This window comes from Nilaparvata lugens, chromosome 2, assembly GCF_014356525.2.
Source record: "Nilaparvata lugens isolate BPH chromosome 2, ASM1435652v1, whole genome shotgun sequence".
In the NCBI taxonomy this organism is placed as follows: Eukaryota; Metazoa; Arthropoda; class Insecta; order Hemiptera; family Delphacidae; genus Nilaparvata; species Nilaparvata lugens.
In genome coordinates, this window is record NC_052505.1 from 40451058 (window position 1) to 40473577 (window position 22520).

Below are 22520 nucleotides of genomic sequence, written 5' to 3' on the forward strand. Positions count from 1 at the left end.
TGATGGCAATCTTAAAACTGAACTGTACTGAACTGAATATGTGCATCATGAAAACAAGAATCGATCAGATATCTCTCACTATAACTAAATAGAAATCGTTATAAAAGAATTTATCAGTTATTTTATTTATTTATTTAATCATTCAGAATTACACAACTTACAGAAAAGTACCACAGGCTTATAAAGCCCAAAACGGTTCCAATTCTAATTTATACAACAGTCCAAATGTACCTAGGTTATGTGTCACTTAACATTCTTCAATTACATGATATTCAATAGTTATGACCGCCGTCTTGAATTTATCAATATTATTAAAAATACTTTCGTTGCTTTCTCATCAATATTCTTATTTGGCTGGTTAAAAGTAGTTATTCAGAAAAAATAATCTTGAAAAATGAAATGTTTTTGGAAAAGTGAATTTTTGTCGGTTAAAATCATGTTTTAGGTAGAAGTGTGTAATAAACTTTGTAGTAAAGTTCATTTTGATTCGATTCACGTTTACTAGAGGTCTCTATCATCGATGGTAACCATTCTATGACCGTTACAATGAACGCTGGATCCACCATTTTGAATTGGTGATCACGCAGCTCAGTCGCGACCCCCAAATGCGCATCAAGTGGTTCGGATATCCTGTGGTACCCTAGAATCAGAATATTTGGGTCTGTTTCCATCTGCCCACGAAATCCCTTGATTTACCCTACTGCAAGGAAAAACGCTTCCAATTGTAGAAATGAGAAAATATAGATTATCTTGAAAACTACAACTACGCCCCGTTTCGGAAAGCCAATTTTCTGACTCCGGCTGTTTAAAGTCTAGAAACCGGCCCTTATATTGTTGTAGGCTGACTTTACAGTAATCAGTACAGATTTTGCACTACAGCCACTGTTTGAGACTGGTTTTGTAACAACTGTGAATTAATTGTACTCCATAATTTGCTTTATTCTGCCCTTTGTTTTTACGCTCAAGTTGAACAGTGTAGTGCATTACACATAGAGTGCTAGGAAAGCAGAACAAATTTATTTATTATTAAATTATATTAATTATTGGTTTGTATTAATTGTGTTATAATTAGGATTAACATTATCTTTAGCAATCTCTTGAATTTCATATCTGTTTATTGACTTATATAAGAATCGGTATTTATAAATAAAATTTGAATCATAAGGTGTACAGTAGTTGATTTAGTATGAAGTCTCTTTATTCTAATGTTTATTATCAATCAATTAAATTTATTACCTTATTGAAATCAATTGTTTGATGTTGGTTTAGTGCGATGCTGGGTTGACCGGTCGTAAGATCATCGTGGACACATACGGCGGTTGGGGCGCGCACGGAGGTGGCGCTTTCTCCGGCAAGGACTTCACAAAGGTTGACCGCTCTGCCGCCTACGCTGCTCGCTGGGTGGCTAAGTCCCTCGTCAAGAACGGATACTGCAAGAGGTGCCTCGTTCAGGTAGGCCCACTCTAATTAGGATTTTCGTCTTATAATATTGTAATACAAGTTTTTGGCTCAATAATTTCTTCCTCCTCAACTACACTCTAAGGGCCGTTTCCACAGTTGAAGCTTAAACTGAATTTAATCAGTTGGTGGCCTTAACTCGTAATAAACCCCATTATAACGAACGATACTTGATATGGATTTAATCCAGTTTAGAATGAAATTTAGTTTGAATGGTCATTGTGCAAACGGTACTTGAACTATTGGAAGACTAAACGTGCTGTAATCTTTCATTTTATTCATTTAATTAGATGACGTACTGAAGTTTTGATTACAATTTTGTAAAAGTTTCCACAATAATACCAGTATGGCTTTGATGGGAGTTGGGAGATCAAGATGATGAATTTTTATAACGTTGATCAGTTGTGGAGAATGTGTCGCTGAAGCACGCTGCATACGAGGACAATAGCATCCACTAGCTGTCGTGGGAACACGCAATTGGAAAAGCCATATAAATTGGAGCTCTGAACATTTCCAAGTCCGCGATCCCGCGACAATTGTGTGTCCCTGTGCTGGCTGTTTTGGCAGATGGCAGTGGATTGTATTAGATGTCTGCTGTTATTATCCTTGCAAGCTAAATAATGATTATATCATTAAACGAAAATCCAAATTGAATGCTGTCAACAACCTAGAATTTACTTCCCGCTGTTCAATAATTTGGATTTTCTTTTAATAATAATAATGATTATAATTGATATTCATGAGAATTTGAACAAATGCAATTTCTCATCTATTCCCACCTGTATACTGCTACAAGTTTTCTATTGTTAAAATTACTGTACTCTCTTATAATATTATACAGTCATATGTATGAGAACCCTTCAATAGGTTAAAGACTGTTGTAGATATAATACTGTAACTTTCAGGGTAAGTTGTTGATCGAATACTCTAGCTTTTGACGTACAACTGAATTTCAACCCCTCATAAGGGGGTGACTTAGGGGTTGTAACTAGAATATTTTCAATGTAAACACCCATTGTGTGATGTGTGGTACATCATTAAAAGGGCCTTTTCAAAACAAGAAATATGACATCAATAAAAATGTTCTATGATATTTGTATCCAAAATGGCGGCTTTAGTTTTTACTTGGGTGTTTACATTTAGAATATTTGAGTTACAACCCTTCATTTTTCTAAAAACTAAAACTTCAATCAGCCACCATTTTGGATACAGATATCATAGAACATTTTTATTGATGCGATCTTTCTTGTTTTAAAAAGGTCTTTAAATTGATGCACCCAGGGTATTTACTCGGCTAAATGGGGTATTTATGGAATCATGGATGTTTATACCCCCGAATACATTATTATTGTCATTGTATGATATTGTGATTGTATGTATGGCATAGTCTTAGTTATAATGTATTTTTTTCAATGTATTGACTATTAATTTTCAAATATTAGTCAAAATTTGAAAATAAACAGGATTTTTTGTTTTAAGAAGAAACTGGTTAAATAAGAGTAAGCTAATCAATTCTTCATAAGTTTTATGCATGTATTTCTACTTAAAACTATACTCAATAATAATTATTGTAAGAAATCCTAACATTAATAACAACTACAAACTTGAAAATCAAGAAAAACATTTATTTGAATCGGTGTTTACATTTGAAATATTCGGGTTACAACCCGTAAGTCACCCCCTTACGAGGGGTTAAAATTAAGTTGTACATCAAAAGTTATTCGACCAATAACTTATCCTGGAAGTTACAGTATTATATTTACAACAGTCTTCAACTTATTGAAGGGTTCTCAAACATATGACTCACTCTGTATAATGTATTGTCCATATAATCCTCAAGTTGACAGATTATGATACGAATTGTCCATATGTAATTTAATAGTTCCTTGGATTGATACGTCTATTATTAATTTCAAATTATAAGATCTCCCATGTAATTCAAAAATGTAAACTTTTTGTTTCTAGGTATCATACGCTATTGGAGTCGCTGAACCAATTTCAATCACATTATTTGATTACGGCACATCAACCAAAAGCCAAAAAGAACTACTTGCCATTGTTCGAAAGAACTTCGACCTGAGACCCGGCATGATTGTCAGGTAAGTTCCCACTTAATCCGTTTCATTGTTCTCTTTTTCCATATTCTTGCCCAATGTCAGGTATCTTATTGCAGTACAGTCTTTGTATTCCGTCTAACTTCAAACTATTTAAATTGATGCTGCTTCTCTTGGATTAAATCTGCTACCAAAGTGTCAGTCCAATTATGAGTCTCCTTTCGAAAACGAATTCTATTGTACTATAGAACATTACTATATATAATTATATACAGGGTGGGTGAAAAGTCCGAGAACGGTTTAATATCTCATACACAAAGGTAATTTGATGGTGGGTGTGATTGGGGATCCTACTCAAATTGAAAATACTTCTTGACTATGACTTCAAAAATCTGCTCCGCCATCTTGGATCCGTCATATTGAATGCAACTTTATTTTTTTAAATAGGAAGGTGGTCATGTGATACATGATTTCGATACGAAATTTCAAGAAAAAATGAATGGTGAAAACCGCGCATCGATATTTCAAACCGTTCAGAAGATATTCACATTATTAATCAATACCACTTATGTATTTCATTTCTGATATGCATGATATTGATTAATAATGTGAATATCTTCTGAACGGTTTGAGATATCGATATGCGGTTTCCGCCATTCTTTTTTTTTCTTGAAATTTCGTATCGAAATCATGTATCGCATGACCACCTTCCTATTTTAAAAATAAAGTTGCATTCAATATGGCAGATCTAAGATGGCGGACCAGATTTTTGAAGTCATAGTGAAGTAGTATTTTCAATTTGAGTAGGTTCCCCAATCACACCCATCGTCAAATAAACCTTGTGTATGAGATATTGAGCCGTTCTCGGACTTTTCACCCACCCTGTATAAAGCTCTCCATTATCTTTTAGTATGAGTCATGTTATGTTGGTACAGTAGTATATAAATTATTATGTGTATCTCAAAGTCCGAAATTTTACTTTTCCACATTCGTAAAGCTGGGCTTACACCAAAGTTATTCAACAAAATGTTAATAACTTAATCCTTATAGATTCTATTAGATTGAATGGAACTTGACAAACACATATGTTATCATGTGTATGATAAGATATGTTCAATCTAATAGAGTTTGTAAGGATTAAGTTATTAAGGATGTGCAAAGGCTAAAAATAAACTTTCTACTCGAGATATTTTTAAAGTTTTCGATTTGTATATCATCAAGCTATCAAAATGAAAAAGTTTTCTCAGGAAAAAAGTTTTTTCTGATCATTACTTTTAGATTGAAAATGGAAGTAGAGCAGTTGAAATCTGAAATTCAGAGTCAAGACTTGAACGGTATGATTGCGACACTCAAGGATGAGAATGAATTTCTATCAGGGAGAGTGCAGTCAATGTCCACATCTATTGAGGCGTTGGAAGCGGACAACTTGACTCTAAGAAATGAGCAAGGCTTGGAACGGGAACAAGCTAATAAATGGAGAACACTGTATGATGAACTATATATTAGATTAGATAAAAAAATAGTAAAAAATCAACTTATGATTGAAAAGCCAAATAATAAAGACAGGTTGACTAATCCAAAAATTGAGAAGCTCTTCAAATACTCTAAGACTTGTAGTGAGATGAATATACATCATTATGCTGATAGTCAGGGGAAGATTGTCTGCGGAGAGTTTAGGAGAAATAACGGCTACAGTTTCACTTCTTTCGTGAAGCGGGGGGGGGGGGCTAAGTTCTGCGATGTCTTTTCTGATAATTTCGAGAACTTCACTGCAAAAGACTTTGTTGTAGTTCAGGCCGGCTCGAATGATCTTAGTAGGCATGAAGGTGAAGATGTTCTGGCGGCATTGCGGGGACGTTTGGCGGCACTGTATAAAACAAATGTTTGTGTTTTTTCAATTCCACATCGCTACGACCTGGCGGAATGGTCCTGTGTGAATACTGCGATAAAAGAGACTAACAGAAAAATTTGAAAAAATTGTAAGAGATATTCATTTGTGCATTTCATAAACATCAATGACATAGGTCGAAGATTCTTCACAACTCACGGGATGCATTTGAATAGATTCGGCAAGGCATACATCGGTGATAGGATTGTCAGATGTGTAGAGGAGTATGTTTCAAAGTCGAATTCAATTCCACCCATCCCTCTTCAACATGCTTCTTTTTTAGAACAGTAGATAGATTCACTTCTAATTCGAATTGCATAACTGAGAGTACAGATTTGTTTATTGATGTTGACATTACAACTACAGATAGTGGGCTTCCTAATGCTAATGACTCACATAACGTCCCAGTTTATAGGAATAGGAGCAGTAAACGTACATTAGGTGGATCAAAGTTGATGTTTCTACTTATAAATATTCAATCAATTAGAAACAAAATAGGTTTGATTGAGACTGAGCTTATTGACAGACCAGTCGACCTTCTTTGCATCTGTGAACATTGGTGTATGAGAGATGAAATAAACCTTTATGTGCCATCCAATTATAAGCTTGCGAGTTGCTATTGTAGAGAGCCACCAAAGTCACCCGGAGTTTCATGTATATATGTTAGACAGGACTCGGTATACGAGGTTATTGACGTTGCCAATTTTTGTGTTGATTTTCTATGTGAGGCTTCAGCTATCAAATTAGTGGAGCATTCTTTTATTGTTATTAATGTTTATAGGACCCCTGACTCCGACGTGAATGCTTTCTTTGGTTATCTCGAAGATATTTTGAACTTTATTATCACAAAAAGTTATAAATCTATCATATTGACGGGAGATTTCAATGTGAATATCTTGAATACTAATAGTTTGGCTTGTCATGATTTTTTAAATATTCTTAGATCGTTTAATGTATATTGTACGAATAAGTTACCTACTAGAGGCCAAGCATGCTTGGATAATATTGCCACGGATATCAGATCTGAATTATGTAAGGTATCATTATTGGGTGAAGGGAGGTTATCAGATCACGCAGGAGTGTTCTAGTTGTCAAGCGGGGGACGAAGTCTGGCACGAAGACGGTAACTAAACGATTGATATCCGACGCAAGATTGAGCGAACTTGATTATATTCTTTTGTATGTGGACTGTATGGCTGTAAAAATCTTGATATGGCATTTGAAGGTTTCATGAATGTTATAATTCATCATTTTAATATATGTTGTCCTGTAATAAGTTATTCTGAGAGGTCTAATAAAAAATCCTGTAACAAATGGTACACACCACAAATTGCAAATATGCGATTCTGGCTAGTTAATTTATATAATAGATGTAAGAATAGTGATAAGATTGAGGACAGACAAAACTATTTACAATTCAAAAGAGATTATAGAAAAGCAATTGTCAATTCTAAAATAAAAACCAATGATGAACGTATAGCTAGGGCAAAAAAACCATGTAAAGCGGCATGGAAAATAATCAAAACTGATCAGCAAATGTGAGACATGAGGAACAGGAACCACCCATTTCTGTGAATGCTTTGAACGAATACTTTGTAGGTGTATCACGCACTATCAATACTAGCAGTGGAACTTCTGCAAATAATCCAGTTTTATTAAACATCAATATGCCTATGAACCTTGAACATAACAGCTTCAAATGGAAAAAGGTTGAACCAAAGTTGGTCCTTGACATTGTTAAAAACTTGAGTTCCTCTACAGAAGGCGATGTTTATGACCTGAGTAATGTTATTGTCAAAGGATTTATTGTGGGTATCCTGATACCACTTACATTTCTTGTTAATCAGGTTTTGATGAGTGGAACATTTCCAGAATGCTTGAAGCTTAGTAAAATTGAATTAGTCCTATTTAGAAAGAAGGTGATAGGACGCAAGCTAACAGCTATCGACCTGCATGTTTGTACAGTTATATGATTACTTCAACTCCAATAACTTACTCTACTCACATCAATATGGATATAGACCTAAACATTCCACCATAACTGCAGTCGAGACCATTGTAAATAAGATATTGGAAGCTTTCGAAAAAAGTTCATAACAGGTGTTTGCCTAATAGATTTACAGAAAGCATTTGACTGCATTTCACACACTATCCTGGAGAATAAATTGCGCTATTACGGTGTATTAGGTAGCGAGCTGAAAGTAATCATGTCGTACTTAGAAAATAGGAAAGAAATCCTAGTAGTCAACAATAAGAAGTCAGAAGCTCTGAACGTAATGACAGGAGTACCACAGGGGTCAATTATTAGGACCATTTCTCTTCTTGATAATTATTCATGAACTATTTTCATTGTAGTGTTATTCCTAATAAATTATTGTCTTCCCATTTTATATGCAGATGACACAACTTTAATGTGCTTCCAAAAAAGCGGGACGATGTTGAGTCAATGTTATTGGAAAGTATACAGTTATCCACAGCCTGGTTTGAATCAAATAAATTAGCAATCAACAATGATAAAACTGAATATACAAATTTCTCAATAGTTAATAATATTTGTGAATAATAGTAGTGATGCTATTGGGATTGTATATAGATACTAAGTTAACCTGGAAGGAACAAGTTGAATTTGTATGTAGGAAAGTTTCCTGAGTTGTATTTCCTATAAGAAAACTTAAATATTGTGTGAGTACACAAACATTAATAACAACTTATTTTGGCCTGTTCCACTCTTTGATTAGCTATGGGGTTATGCTTTGGGACAACAGCAGCAATTCAAAAAATGTTCTTATTCAACAAAAAAAGTTATTAGAATTATTGCTAACCTACAGCAAAGAGATTCCTGTAGAGAGAGCTTCATAAAATTTGGAATAATGACAGTACCTTCATTGTATGTTTATCACAATTTGCTACAGGTTAAGAACAAATTAAACAGTTTTTCTCGAAACAGTGATAATCATGAATATAATTCCAGAATAAACACTGATCTCCAAACTCCTTACGTAAGACTGTCCAAGACACATAAAAGCCATATGTATCAAAGATAATATGTATTATTCAATAAGCTTCCTCTTAGAATAAGAAATTTGCATGTAAAACGCTTTAAGACAGTAATTAATAATTGGCTTAGAATTATAATTATAATTTCTTTTCATGTTTTATGTGATATATGTTTGACTATGTATTATGTTAATTGACGAAGCCTATTGCATCTATGTTTGTTTAATGGCAAATAAAGATTCTTATTCTTCTTATTATTAGAGATATGAGCGCCCAAGGATTATTTTTTGGGTCAGAACATTTCAAATTCTTTAAGAGATAAATCCTTGAGATTTAGAGGATAGATTCTTCATGGTATTATTGATCTAGTAAAACAAAATTTTTCTGAAAATATCGATTTTTAAGATAGTTGCTCAATTTACTAAAAATGACCAAAAATAACTTTTAGTTGAGTTATTTTTGTAAATTCCAAAAATTGTCATTTTCAGAAAATTTTTGTTTTACTAGATCAACAATACCATGAAGAATCTATCCTCTAAATCTCATGATTCATATCTTACCGAATTTGAAATGTTCTGTCCCAAAAATTCAAACTATATCAAAAAGTAATGATCGGAAAAATGTTTACCTGAGAAAACTTTTTCATTTTGATAGCTTGATGATATACAAATCGAAAAACTTAGAAAAATATCACCAGTAGAAAGTTTATTTTTAGCCTTTGCACAGCCTTAACATTTTGTTATTAACTGGTGTAAACCCAGTTCAAGAGTTACTCTCATTAAAATTTGTAGTGTTCCTGTATAATATTTGAACTACAAATATCGTGACCGGTATAATAACTGGAAACAACCTCATTCAGACTATATTAACTATCAAAATTTGTCAGAATACAGTTTTATGTTGATCCTGTTGTTTCTCTCAGAATTAATTTTAGGCAATAGCCTAAACACGAAAAAATGAAATACTGAACAATTTGAGATAAATATCACCTCATTCTGTATTACAATTTGTATCTCCACCTTTGTTGAAAACTATGTAAAAATGAGTTTTAGAGTATTTTAATTATTTATGTTTTGTTTTTACAGGGACTTGAACCTGAAGAATCCGATCTACCAGCAGACAAGTACGTACGGCCACTTTGGTCGCGACATGTTTCCCTGGGAGCAGCCCAAGAAGCTCGTCGAGTGATGAGTGACACCCAACTGCCACAACTCCCAACCCCAACTGCAGCCCGTCATCAGTGTTTGTAGCTGACTGAGTTCAAATCGCCCTCCTCTCCTCCTCCCCACACCACACCTCCCATCTTGGTCCAGTTGAAGCTTGCATTTATCTAGGTTCACAGTCCTGACAATCTTTAATATATTAAAGAGATTATCACACTCACCAATTTAAGCTCTGATCAATAGTTTGGTAATTTCTAGCATTTAATACAAGAGCTATCTCAACTCAATTTTATTGTCATGAATGTAGTGCCAAATTTTGTACACTATTACTTACTGAGTAAAACATATTCTAGAATGCAGCTTTAGGTTCGTTATTTGCTTAGCCTAGTCTTAATTATTAGAGAAGCAGAGTATTGATAACCTAGATAAAGAAATGTGAAAAGGACTGGAGTAAAATGGGATGGTTATTGGAGTACTAACTCCGTGCTTCCTAAAAATGATGAAAGGTTTTATCACTTCTCATTAATTTAATACAATCCCAGCTTTCAATATTCATTTTACTTATTGATCTATAGTTGATGGTTGTTGTTTGTTAGTTAAGAACTTTGAAAATCTTCTTATTTCAAGTGTTGTATAGCACAGATATATGAAGATGTTTTCTATTTTATTTTTAATCTAGTGGTGTTTTGGATTCATTTTTTAGATTTCATTATTTTTAGATTTCCTCTGGAAAAATTGAAGTACTTAGAGTTCAATAATTATCTATTTAGGAGTAATTCAATGATATAAACTTTACATTGATAGTTATGTAAAACAAAAATTAATAATGGAACTAGCTGTTTAGTGTTGTTCTTCATTATTATATATGAATAGAAACTTCTCTAAATAGGATGATAATACTGTAATATTAATTCAGCATAATGGAAGTCTGCTTAAAAATCTCCAAAATATTATGGAGGAAAGAAAATTTCAGAATACTGCAATCAATGTATATGCATTATGCTATATTAGACATTTATCACAGAATTTTCTTAAGTATTTGACTCAGTTTGCATTCCTATGTTGTCATGTAAATATTTTTCTGTTTGGCCATCATTTTATTCATCGTCTTTCAAAAAATGAAAGGTTTTATGATATTTCATTTTGAAATACTTTGATAAAATATCCTTAATATCGATTCCGTTCTCCGTTTAAACTGGAACTGTGAAGACGGAGTTGGCCTTTGAATTCTATTTTCACATTTCATTCAGCATTGAAATCAATATTGGGAAGAAATGTAGTATTCTGTGTGTTATAAACGCACAAGATGAAAAGTATTAGTAACATTCAAACACGTCTAAAGACAAAAAAGTCGTATTTTAGTTTTTTAAGCGAAATTTCACTGTTTTAAAATGAAGTTAATCTGTCAACAATGTGATCCCGATCACAGTGGAAAGGGAAAGACTCTCTTTTCACTGCAATGCACTTGCAGTTTATTACTTTCTATCTTATAAACTGCGATAATTGTGTTGTGTTTCCGAGGAAGAAAATGGAAAAGAGCTTTCTTGAAAACACTCCGATCTGGATGCATCATTGTTCCTTTTCATTTCACTAGATTGATAACTTTTAATGTTATCACAAATATTCTAGGTAGCTCTATTTTAAGAGTTATTTTAGAAAAATCATCATTTTTGAAACTATTGCATGCTAACAGTTCCACTGTTATTTTATTTTTTTTAATCAACTTTTGGACTCGTAGCTTTTAATCTTATTCAAACAAGGCGCTGTTGAATAACGAAATTCACAGAAAAATACTTATAAACATGTACATCTATTAGTTTTTCATATATATTTTGTTTGTTCAAGTGAATTGAGTTTTTTTATATGAATAGTTCTGTTTTTACTTTGATGTGTGATGTTTAGTCTATCGTCAATACCAGTTTATTGACTTTTATTGTAATCGTTGTTGAAAACCTTAATAAAGATATTCACTTCACTTGCATAATTGTTATTAGAAACCACTATCTGAATATACTCTATTTTAATGGATAGTAAGGATTTTTTAATGGAATTTTAATAAGGATATTTTAATGGATCAAGTAAGGAAAGATTATTTTAGTGATTATATTATATTTATTAAATCAGTTTATTTGTCATTTGAACAAAAACAATATAGACATTTTAATAAGTGAAGCATATAACCTAGATTTTAATTCAATTACAAGTAAGATCAGAAATAAAACAAATTATAATACAAATCAATACAAAAACTCAAAACTTGAATATGCTATTATTAAGTTCATTGAAATATTTCTCCTTTTAATTATTTTCCTATGGCGGCTACTCAACAAGAAAACCTTTCCGCTGGGAGCGGACATTTATATAAGTAGCCTTTCTATCTTCTTCTATACTATTAATAAAATGAAGAATTGAAATTATCATGTAGGGACGGTGTAGAGAATACATTTTTGACGCATCTTCAGTTCTGAATTAGCGAACTGACTGATTTGAAATTTTGCATAAAGATTCTGATTTACCGAGGATGGTAGAGGCATTTTTCCATTTTTATCAATTAATTCTGATTTAATAATTGAAACACATTTATTTACACGTTGAGTGCTATAGACCTATAAGTCTCCTAAGACCTGTACGGAATTCCAACCTGTGCTATACTAAATCCATGTAAATGTCCCACGGTGCTAAATGGTTTTTATGCATTAATCTATCCATTCATTTTTCTATTTTTCCTTTTCATTAATTTAGATTTTAATGTATTTAATTTTGTTTGCATCATTGAAATTATGAAGTATATAACTTAGTTCTTCATTGTATAATGTTTTATGATAGAGGTATTTATATTTTTATTTTGACATTTTGGGGTTAAGTAGAAGAGGGGACTCTTATTGCATCAACTTCGAATAAACAGAATCACTTTGCCTTATCTATGATTGAATCTTGATTAATCCATCTTCGCATACTCTATAACATGATTGGCTTTTTCATAAATTTATTGTAAAACCCTGATAAACCGTACAGGACCCAAAGACGACCCATGATGAACATGATTTTTGGACTGTTTCCGTTTTAGATTGAAAATGAAAAAAAAATCTTTATTAGGCGGAGTTAGGACTTGATGAAGATCTTCTTCATTTTCAATCTAGAACGGAAACAGTCCAAAAATCATGTTCATCATGGGTCGTCTTTGGGTCCTGTACGGTTTATCAGGGTTTTACAATAAATTTATGAAAAAGCCAATCATGTTATAGAGTATGCGAAGATGGATTAATCAAGATTCAATCATAGATAAGGCAAAGTGATTCTGTTTATTCGAAGTTGATGCAATAAGAGTCCCCTCTTCTACTTAACCCCAAAATGTCAAAATAAAAATATAAATACCTCTATCATAAAACATTATACAATGAAGAACTAAGTTATATACTTCATAATTTCAATGATGCAAACAAAATTAAATACATTAAAATCTAAATTAATGAAAAGGAAAAATAAAAAAATGAATGCTATAGTGAGGTCCACGTTATAATGGCAGTGGATGAAGATAGAAGAATAGCGATACCGATTCTCTGCATTAATTAATTATATTTCTACACTGTCAAACACATAATTGGCATCGTTGTGGACCTAGAAAAGGATAGTACCACCGGTTTTGTCGAATGATGAACTAGGATAGCAAAACCAAAGTTGATCAAATACTGTCATTATAACGTGGACCGCACTATAGGAAACTTTTTGATAAATCACATTTACTCCCATACACACAAAGACAAACTTGAATCTTTAGAAAACATAGAGTGATATCGCCTTGTCAAGACCTCCCCTACCTCCTCCCCCCCCCCTGATTCACGCCACAACATCCGCACTGGACTGGCGATGGCTGTTGAGCAGCCCAATATGTACTGGAAGTGAATTCTATAATCTGATGGCAGTAATATGGAATGACTTATTTAACTCAGTTCTGAGAACTGGAACAGACAATGTGCAAGTTCCATGAAGCGTCAATATCACCCATGAAGCGAAACCCTGAATTGAGGGACTGACACCCGGTTGCACAAGTCTGTTGACTTTTAATCCCGAATAAATGCCACAAGAACCAATCAGAGAAGCCTTTTTTACTTTCCTTGCCATATTACCATAGGTGAGGAAAGTAATGTTTTCCAAAAAAATGGTATCATAATTTCAAGTTTTTTATACGTTTCAAGTTCCCCTGAGTCCAAAAACATGATTTTTGGATGTTGGTCTGTGTGAGTGTGTGTAACAATAATATCGGCTACATATTTAAAACTATCATCATATTATTGTATATAATATAACAATAGTATGATCGTAGTTTTAAATATGTAGCCACCAATCGTCATGTTATCCCCGTAAATTATTCTCGTTTAAGAATGAGGCTAGTTCAATCAGCAAGGAAAGTTGTGTGAGTGTACCACACCAGATCTTTTCAGAAAGCCCTTTCTCTTATTGGTTCTTGTGGAATTTAATCATGATTAAAATTTAATGGCATTCGTGCAACCGGGGCTGAGATCTTTAAAGTTTGAAAAGAAACATGAGTGAATGGAGACTACTATACTCGTGGAGTCTTGGAAGTATTGTCCATAGTACTGTAGGTACTGAGTAATGTGTTGGACCAATTTTGCCACCAAATAGAAAATTTGGGACTAAGTCTGGAGTCTACCTGCGAGGTGATTAGCAAACAATAGTCGGCCCTTTCAACAGGTTCACACGCTTTTGTCACTGAAAGAAAACAATTTATAGATTCATTTTTATAAATATTTCTGTGTACTGAGTAGATGAACAATCTATTTTTATTACAGATTTCTCCAGAAGTCCTCTTTTGCACCATGTTATTAGATTTCAGTTTCTTGATCTAATGGAACTAGAAATTAAAATTTTCCTGATCAAGCAGCGGAAATAATAATTCAACTTTGAAATCTGAATAAATAGATATTTTAACCTATTGGTGCTGTGACCAAACCTGAATCCTGATTGAAAGTTGCTAATAAGCCCCGCCCCTCCTGGAACTGAATTCACTCATTTGTTTGTAGACAATTTATTATCTCCAATACTTTGGAGAGCACAGCAGATAGTAAGCGACGGGTCTGTAGTCGGAAAGGGAGGACGAGTTGGAGTTTTGGGTATGACTAAAGGTAGGCCTATACTAAGGTACCCCGTCAACCGGGGTAACTTTGTCCCATCTCGCGGAAAAATATTGAAGTCCGTTTATCTCCGACTTCTGTTAGACGAAATCGATGTTCAACATCGATAGCCCTAATCATTATCGAGGTTCTACAATCGATATATCGACTCTCGATATATTAGTTCAACTATCGACATATAACTAATCTACCTGTTGTATCCTGTGATTTCGTTGTCGGAAAACTTCAAATAAGAAAAGACATGATATCGCTGAGTACATTATTTCTGCCTTTTTAATATACTGTATTTCAATTGGTAGGCCTATATATCCACAGATGAACTGGTTCGGATTCTGGTACTGGTTGAATAGTGAATACAGGAAGGTCACTTCTAGGTTGATCTTGGGGTGACTTTGTTTAAGTGTAAAAATTATTATGATATTATTCAGAAATGATGCAAATACGACGCAAAATATGATAAATATTATGCATCTTATCTAATAAGACAAAAATATTCAACTTGCTTGAAATTAATACCGTACGTTCTGAATATTAATTTGTTGCAGATTCTGCAGCTGCAGCCAACTTGCATCGTCGCTGAAGATTATTGGGTAGCAGAAACTGAAATATTTCTCAATAAATAGTTTGTGATTTTTGAAGTGGATTTAATTTGTTTTTATTGCTATTATTCAATTTATATGTTAACAGTTGTTACAACTTGTCCAACTCTTGAAAATGAACTTGAATCCATTACCGTACATATATTTTTCAAAATGGGGCAAAGCACTATTATACCTCCGTAAACGGAAGAGAAATATTTACTTTTTATATAGAAAAATACTCTTTGAACACAGCAAAATACTATAAATAACATTGCTAGTAATTTCTTTAAACTTGAGTATTGATTGCATTTAAAATTTCAACTTATAATTGGGATGAAGTCACCCTGGTTTACCGTATGCAGAGTGTTCTGAAAAAAGGTGCCCATAAGTCAGGGTGTGATTCCTCACATCAAAAGAAGAAAAAAGCTGTAATTAACATAGGTCCGAAAATGCTTGGTCACCAAGTTATACAGAGTGAGAGATTTCGTCTGAATTTCAGTTTCCCTGCTGAAACAAAGCCCCATGGGTATTTGTTGGCTGTTAATTAATATGTACTATTCAGCGTATTTTATGTAAAATTAAATTAAACCGTTTCTAGACCTGTAGCTACAGTAATTTTTAACATACGGTAGGTGACGAAATAAGCGAAACTTGGTCCCAAAAACAAGTTCCTTTGAAGTTTGACGCAGATTTACTATGTTAAATGTACAATAAACACAACATATTTTTTACACAACTTGTAGAAAATTTAATTTTGAAGAGAAAGATGTAGAATAAGTCTATAATACACAAACGGAACCCTTGAAAAATAACCCTTAATTACATACAAAACGTATGAAAAATAGACAAAATGTGTTAAGCTCTCTTTAAAACTGCGGTACCTATATTTCAATCCATTTGTGTATTTCATTGACTCATCCGGAGCGCGGGTTACACCTGTACATTCAGTACAAGAACGAGAGGATGTATATTTTATAATAGACACCTTGATAGCAATGACGTTCATATTCAGTCATATACAGCTTCATTGTGCAAGGTAAGTTAAATGGGTCCACTATAAAAGTTCAATGAAAAAATAGGCTTATAAACTTAATAGTTTAAAAATGAGATTAAGGTTTGCTTGAGTGACAATAATGATAAAAATCCCGAATTAAAAAACATTGTAGAAAAATTCTATGGTAGGTATCAGTGCCGGTAGGTACTGCAGAACAAATTTCTATCTGTGTGCGATACCAGAAATATTATTAACTAATATTCCATTGATTATTCATGTGCGATTTAAACTGTCACCTTCTCCAAGTACTCTTTTTCAGAAGTGCGGAGCATGAGCTTGTTTTTTTCAAGTCTCCACCATAAAAATGAATCAAGAAAGTACGTTGTTAGAAACAGTACTGTCCCTGATAGAAAGCACTTTTTTTCTTGTGACAATAGTTTTTTGGAATGTTTGTTTGCCAAGCGCAAGTACAAGTGTGCAGGTTCAGGTGGACGGACATTGCTGAGATAGGTAACGGACCAGAAACTGGTTCTATTTTAATGCTTTCAAACAACTGCCGTCTTGTGTTGCACTTTCATAATGGAAGCCAAGCAGCCGAAAAGTGGGTAGTCGTGAAGTGCTGCAACCTGTCGGCGAACGCCCCAACTGCCGGGAGAATGTCAATATGTCGGCGACTGTGTAGTTGTGTCATCTCGATCTCGTGTACGACTCGTGGAAATGTTAAAATAGTGCTCAGAGAGCGGCGTGCCGATGTAGAATGTGGTTAGTGGTGGTGTTCCAGTGCTGGCTTCTGTGATATACGCGTGTGAATTTGAATCATGTCAAATAATGGTAACATAGTCGTTGAATGGCTTCGTTCTTTACACTTGGGTCAGTATGCTGAGTCGTTTTTAGACAATGGCTATGATGATCTAGAAATTTGTAAACAAGTCGGCGATCCCGACTTGGATGCCATCGGTGTTTTTAACCCCAATCATCGAAATAGGTTATTGCAGTCGGTGAGAACACTGAGAGAAGAAGGCGCCGCTTCTGTTTACTTTACTCTTGAAGAATCGGCCGCTATCCAAGAAGAATGTCAGTGTGATAGTGCTAGTGCAAGATCCTCGCGAACCTCTTCTGGTAGGGTATCCGAAAAAGACGGACTTGGACGTAGTCCGGCAGGGTCCTCCAGTGCTGGAAGTGCTCAGGAACTTGGTCGTTATTTGGATGAATATGAAGAAGGCAAAGCAGAACTGGTCCGGATTCCAAGAATTCAGCTGAAGGTTCTTCTGAAGGAAAAACTTGCACAGGATGGGATTCGCCTCAGTTGTCAACCTTATTCAACTTCGGTGAGTTTATTATATTTTTACTACTATTATACTTCTATTTCGTTACTATAAGTGCAGAGTGCAGATTTCTACATAGAACATCTCCAAGTTTTGACAGCAAATCCAACCACATGACTCATGTTTTTAGGTTAGGATCAATAGGCCTAATATTTACAGGCCTTCATAATAGATAACGTAAGTGGGTAAGTTACCCCTAGAACGTATGTGGAATTTATTCATTTCATTCATCCATATTATAGTATGTAGTAGTTCAATAACTGTTATGATTTGGATAAAATTCAATTCATGTTTTATAGGTACATCTAGAATATCGGCCTAAGTTTAGTACCGATATTCAGTTGCCAAATATAAAATCCCTGAAGACGATGCAAAGAAAATTCCAGAAGAAATCTCTGGATTCAATTTTGGATAAATTTAAAGTTGTGAGAAAATCAGTACCTATTCTATTTCCAAAGCGAAAAAAGTTAGAAGAAATATATTGTCAATGTAAAAGAAAAATATTATTAACTTAGGCCTATTTTTTTGATATCTCATTTTATTCTTTGTTCTATTAGGATTATTTAACTCCTGGAGTGAAGGAGTTATTGTTATTCTACAATCAAGAAAGGAACTCTAATATAATGTTTAAAAATCATACGTTAATTTGAATTAGTTTTATATATATATATATTTATCATTTTTGTAAACCAATACTTTATCAGCAATAATTTCAGTCTTGAATGTAACTTAAGCTGCATTTACACCAAAGTTAATAACAAAATGTTAATAACTTAATTACATATTCTATTGGATCGAACATAAATCTTATCATACACATGATATACGGTATGCGTTTGTCAAGTTCTGTTCAATCTCATAGAATCTATAAAGATTAAGATTAAGTTATTAACATTTTGTTAATAACTTTGGTGTAAGCCCAGCTAAAGACTACACTTTTTGGTAATAGATTGAATATTTGGTAGTTATCAATTTTATTCCTCATCAATATTTTTGAAGAAGTTCAGAATAATTTTGTATTATATCTTGAATATTTTCCATTTTTTTTACAAAAATTCTGCTTTGTGTTGGCCATAATAGATAACAATAAATACACAGCAATTTGGAGGGCACAAGCACTTAATGCAAACCGTCAATCACATGATAACAGCTTTCAGCTGATTTATCACAATGGGAGGATTATTGGATAATATTATTATGAATGGACTTACATCGTAGTCCTTGTCTAAACCAAAATCACCTTGGGGTTCTAAACCAGTAAAAATTGGCCTACCTTAACTCTGTTGGCTGATAAGCCGAATAATTTTATAGGCTTAATTGACAGTTTCTTGCCATATTATCACTTTTTTGGACTTAATTTCAGAATGGATTTTCTTTTTCAATTATATTAAATTCAATATAATATTAAAAAAGAATTAAGTTAATAGACAAAAATGATTATGTTATTTCATGTACAGTATCTATACCGTACAGACACATGACAACATAAACTATTATTATATAATATGAAAAATATTTCTAAAAATAATTCGCCTGTCTCATATAATATCAGAACATGTCACTGAAATAAATGAGATTCCTGCACAAACAAGTAGTGGGTTTCTTCTCTGTCCCTCTTGACTGCTTGGCTCTCTGTCGCATATTGGTGGGATGTCATCTCTCTTCTTGGCATTATAGGGTGCGCGCCGCAAACTGTCCACGTCTTTGCAATAATTCCGACCAACAAACCTCCATCGAATTAATCGATAGCCGAACCCCAATTCACTCGTATTTTCTGTCTTCAAAGCTTCCCTTCTCTTTTCATTTCACTGGGGTTGTAAAATGAATTTATTACTGTCTGAAATTACCTAATTTATTATTTTATCAGCTATTTCTTTTGAAAAATATCAAATTACTTATATTTATTCACTCCACAGTGATTAGTAATCAAATAAATTAATTTCACTTATACCGTAATTTAGTTGCTCACATTGTTTCGTTGAACTTGTCTATATAATTGATTGTATCTACTTTAAAGCTGATATTAATATATTCCGAGCTCCAATAATGTTTAGAAGGCTCCGTGGACTTTCCTGCACTGATCATTATCAGTAACTTTTGTACAACTCAAATTTCGAAGTTCGAAATTTCGACTTTTCACATTTATCGAGAATATTTTCATTTTTTTTTGTCCTATTGTTCATTGACATAAAGTAACATCTCATTATGAGCTGGATTCTGTTGTACCCAACTGATACTTTTATTGCACATCAGTTACTAATGTTATAGTTATGTTGAGGTGCGTACAGATTTACGCGCCGCGAATATGAGCAATTCACTTTAATCAGCTGATGCCAAGCTTTTTATATCTGTATCTTACCGTTTCTATAAAAATACAGATATAGTCAGCTGATTAAAAGTAATTGCTCATGTTCGCGGCGCGTATATCTGTACGCACCTTTTTAGTTATTTGTCTGCCAGTGTATAGCTTTAAATGTCAGAAAATAACATTCATGTGCTCCAATTAATTTATCTGATGCAGCTCATCGGATCATTACAAAGAAGCTTAACTGGTAGAAATTAGAAACGAATTTTGATCGCACATATAATTTCGTTTCTATGGGTAAGAAAACGAAACGTTTTCGTTTCCATGGTAATTTCCTTTCTAGGATGATTTCGTTTTTCTAATCATCACAAATGATTGAAATTAATTATGTTTCTCATTTGACATTATATATATTCAGTATAATGTATTGGCTTATCTAGTGCTGCATCTATTGATTTATTAGCTTTTCAACCTCATACACTAAAGATTTTTGAAATGATAAGTAAAGTAGATAAGTAGGTGAAATGTAGTGCATTAAATTATTCCATTGTAAATAGAAATAACCACAGAAATTTAAAGGTGTTTTGAGTTGTTGATTCCTTTTTTGTTGTAATTTATAGTTATCACACTTTATTCTTTGAAAAACTATATACTCTAAATTAAAAATATACTATATTATACTCTTATTTTCAACATCTCCGTTAGAAGCTTGAGTACAAGTATGACTCAGTGCGAAGAAATGAAAAGGTCCAAAACAGATGTAAGATAAGAGCAGTGACATCAGGAACAGAGTGAAAGTAAAATAAAACGTATTTTTAGAAAAAGTACAACAGCTGGATACCTTTTCTGATTACAGCTACTACTACTCTGTTCAGCTAAAGTGAGGAACGAAATCGATTCTCTTTGCTCTCAGTTTTGTTCCCATAGGCTCCAGAAAAAGCTTTGTCCATTCAGCTCTACTCTATTCTGCTCAGTCCGTTTCAAATAACTTGCCAGGGTGAAATTGGAGATTGAAGAATGCAAGTGAATTAATTCAGATTGATTGAGGTGTTTTGGACTAGAATGTTATTAGTCAATGTAGGAAGTTGATGATCTGTTCTCTGTCGCTCTTCTTGGAAACTTTTGCTTTCTAGCAAAATAAAGCATTTATTTCCCGTTGAGAAATTCCATACAAATGATTTTGTAATTTTTCTGTTAACCGAATAGTTGAAGTTGAATAACGTTGACAAGGTGTTTATAATTAAATTGAATGCTTGATATAGATTAATGTTGATTAGTGTTCAAAACTCACGATTGGAAAGTTTAACATGGCCCTGAGTTTTGGCCCAAAGTCTTTCGTTAGGGCACATCGTTCAACAGAAATATCCGAATTAGAATTGACATTATTGTACAAGTAAAACCACCGAGTGTAACGCCACCGATAAATCTCAATATTTATTTCTAAATCCCCAACATATGTTGATATCAAGTAATATTTCAGTATTCACAAGCTTATGGAAGACCATAGTTGTTACAAAATGTATACAAATGTTTGAATTTTGAAATGGACAAAGAACATGAAAAAAGTAGAAAGGAAGTTGACTTGGGTCATCACAAACTTTGCTGTTACAAGATGTATGCAAATATGTATTAAGATTTTGAATTGTACAAGGAAAAAAAGTTGACCTCGGTAGGCTACTCCAGATTCTCTATGATTGAAAAATTATTGCTTAATTCTATTCTTCAGTAACTCCTTGTAAAGCTCATTCATGTTTGATTTGTTGTAGTTGCCGCCAATAGCATAGTTTGAATAAAACCCCGTACTACCTGTTCGTAACTTAATGATTAATGACTAAACTTGACCTGCTTGACATGCTGATCTTTGATTGATTGCCAAGATTAGAGTGGAAGGGTGGCGACCAACTCCCCTGCCGGCGCACGATTATAGTCCAGCCTAGTCTTTTGTTCTTTTTCCGTACGAATTTGCCTAGCTGATGCAATGTCTTGGAGATTTTAAGAAGACATTATTCAGTTCCCCCGAAATGCCTTGTTCTTGGTGGGAGTAGGATTTATTCCACTTGGGTTCTTGATATAGATAATTATCCACTTTCCACAATCTACAATTTTTCACTGCTAGTAACGATTTTTAAAGAGTTATCACTTCTTGTATCTTCAAGGAGATGCAACCATCCTAAATACAATTGTGTAGCCTATTAATATTCTCAGTAGAAATTGATTGATTAATTCATCTCTATCCTAATAATTAAAACGAATCTATTTGATTTGAGATAATCTACGCAAAGAGAAGTTGTTCTATTCTTCTATTAATCCCAATACATTGGTTGCGTCTAGCCAAATAAGTGGAAGTTGCCAGGTTGCTAGGAATTTTCAACTTCAATGAAGATTGTCCATGTAATTTTTAACAAATAATGAAAATTTATTCTTGTGCAAGTTTTAAAAATTAATTTTTCCATTGACAATATTGTAGATTTCAAGAAACGTCATAGGATAAAACTAAATACTTTTAATTTCCAGTAGGCTATGGAAGTATAATGTAATGTATTTATGTGTTTCCACAGACCCTTGCAATGCACGGGTTACACCTGCTCGTACAAGATTTATT

At 33.4% G+C, this 22520-nt stretch overlaps 2 protein-coding genes across 3 annotated transcripts in view; both read left to right on the forward strand.

Moving 5' to 3' along the window:
* The window catches only part of LOC111048963 (S-adenosylmethionine synthase), a 33084-nt gene extending 21549 nt beyond the window's left edge, over positions 1-11535 (forward strand). For both annotated transcript variants that reach the window (XM_039421219.1, XM_039421218.1), the window contains exons 8-10: positions 1270-1452; positions 3424-3557; positions 9483-11535. In XM_039421219.1, the coding sequence (XP_039277153.1) occupies positions 1270-1452; positions 3424-3557; positions 9483-9585 (420 nt within the window). In that variant the 3' untranslated portion in view covers positions 9586-11535. The remainder of the gene's footprint in view (positions 1-1269; positions 1453-3423; positions 3558-9482) is intronic.
* Positions 11536-16951: 5416 nt separating this feature from the next.
* Positions 16952-22520, forward strand: part of LOC111055637 — a 364687-nt gene continuing 359118 nt past the window's right edge. Inside the window, exon 1 of the mRNA XM_039420075.1 lies at positions 16952-17616. Within this exon, the coding sequence (XP_039276009.1) occupies positions 17107-17616 (510 nt within the window). The 5' untranslated portion in view covers positions 16952-17106. The remainder of the gene's footprint in view (positions 17617-22520) is intronic.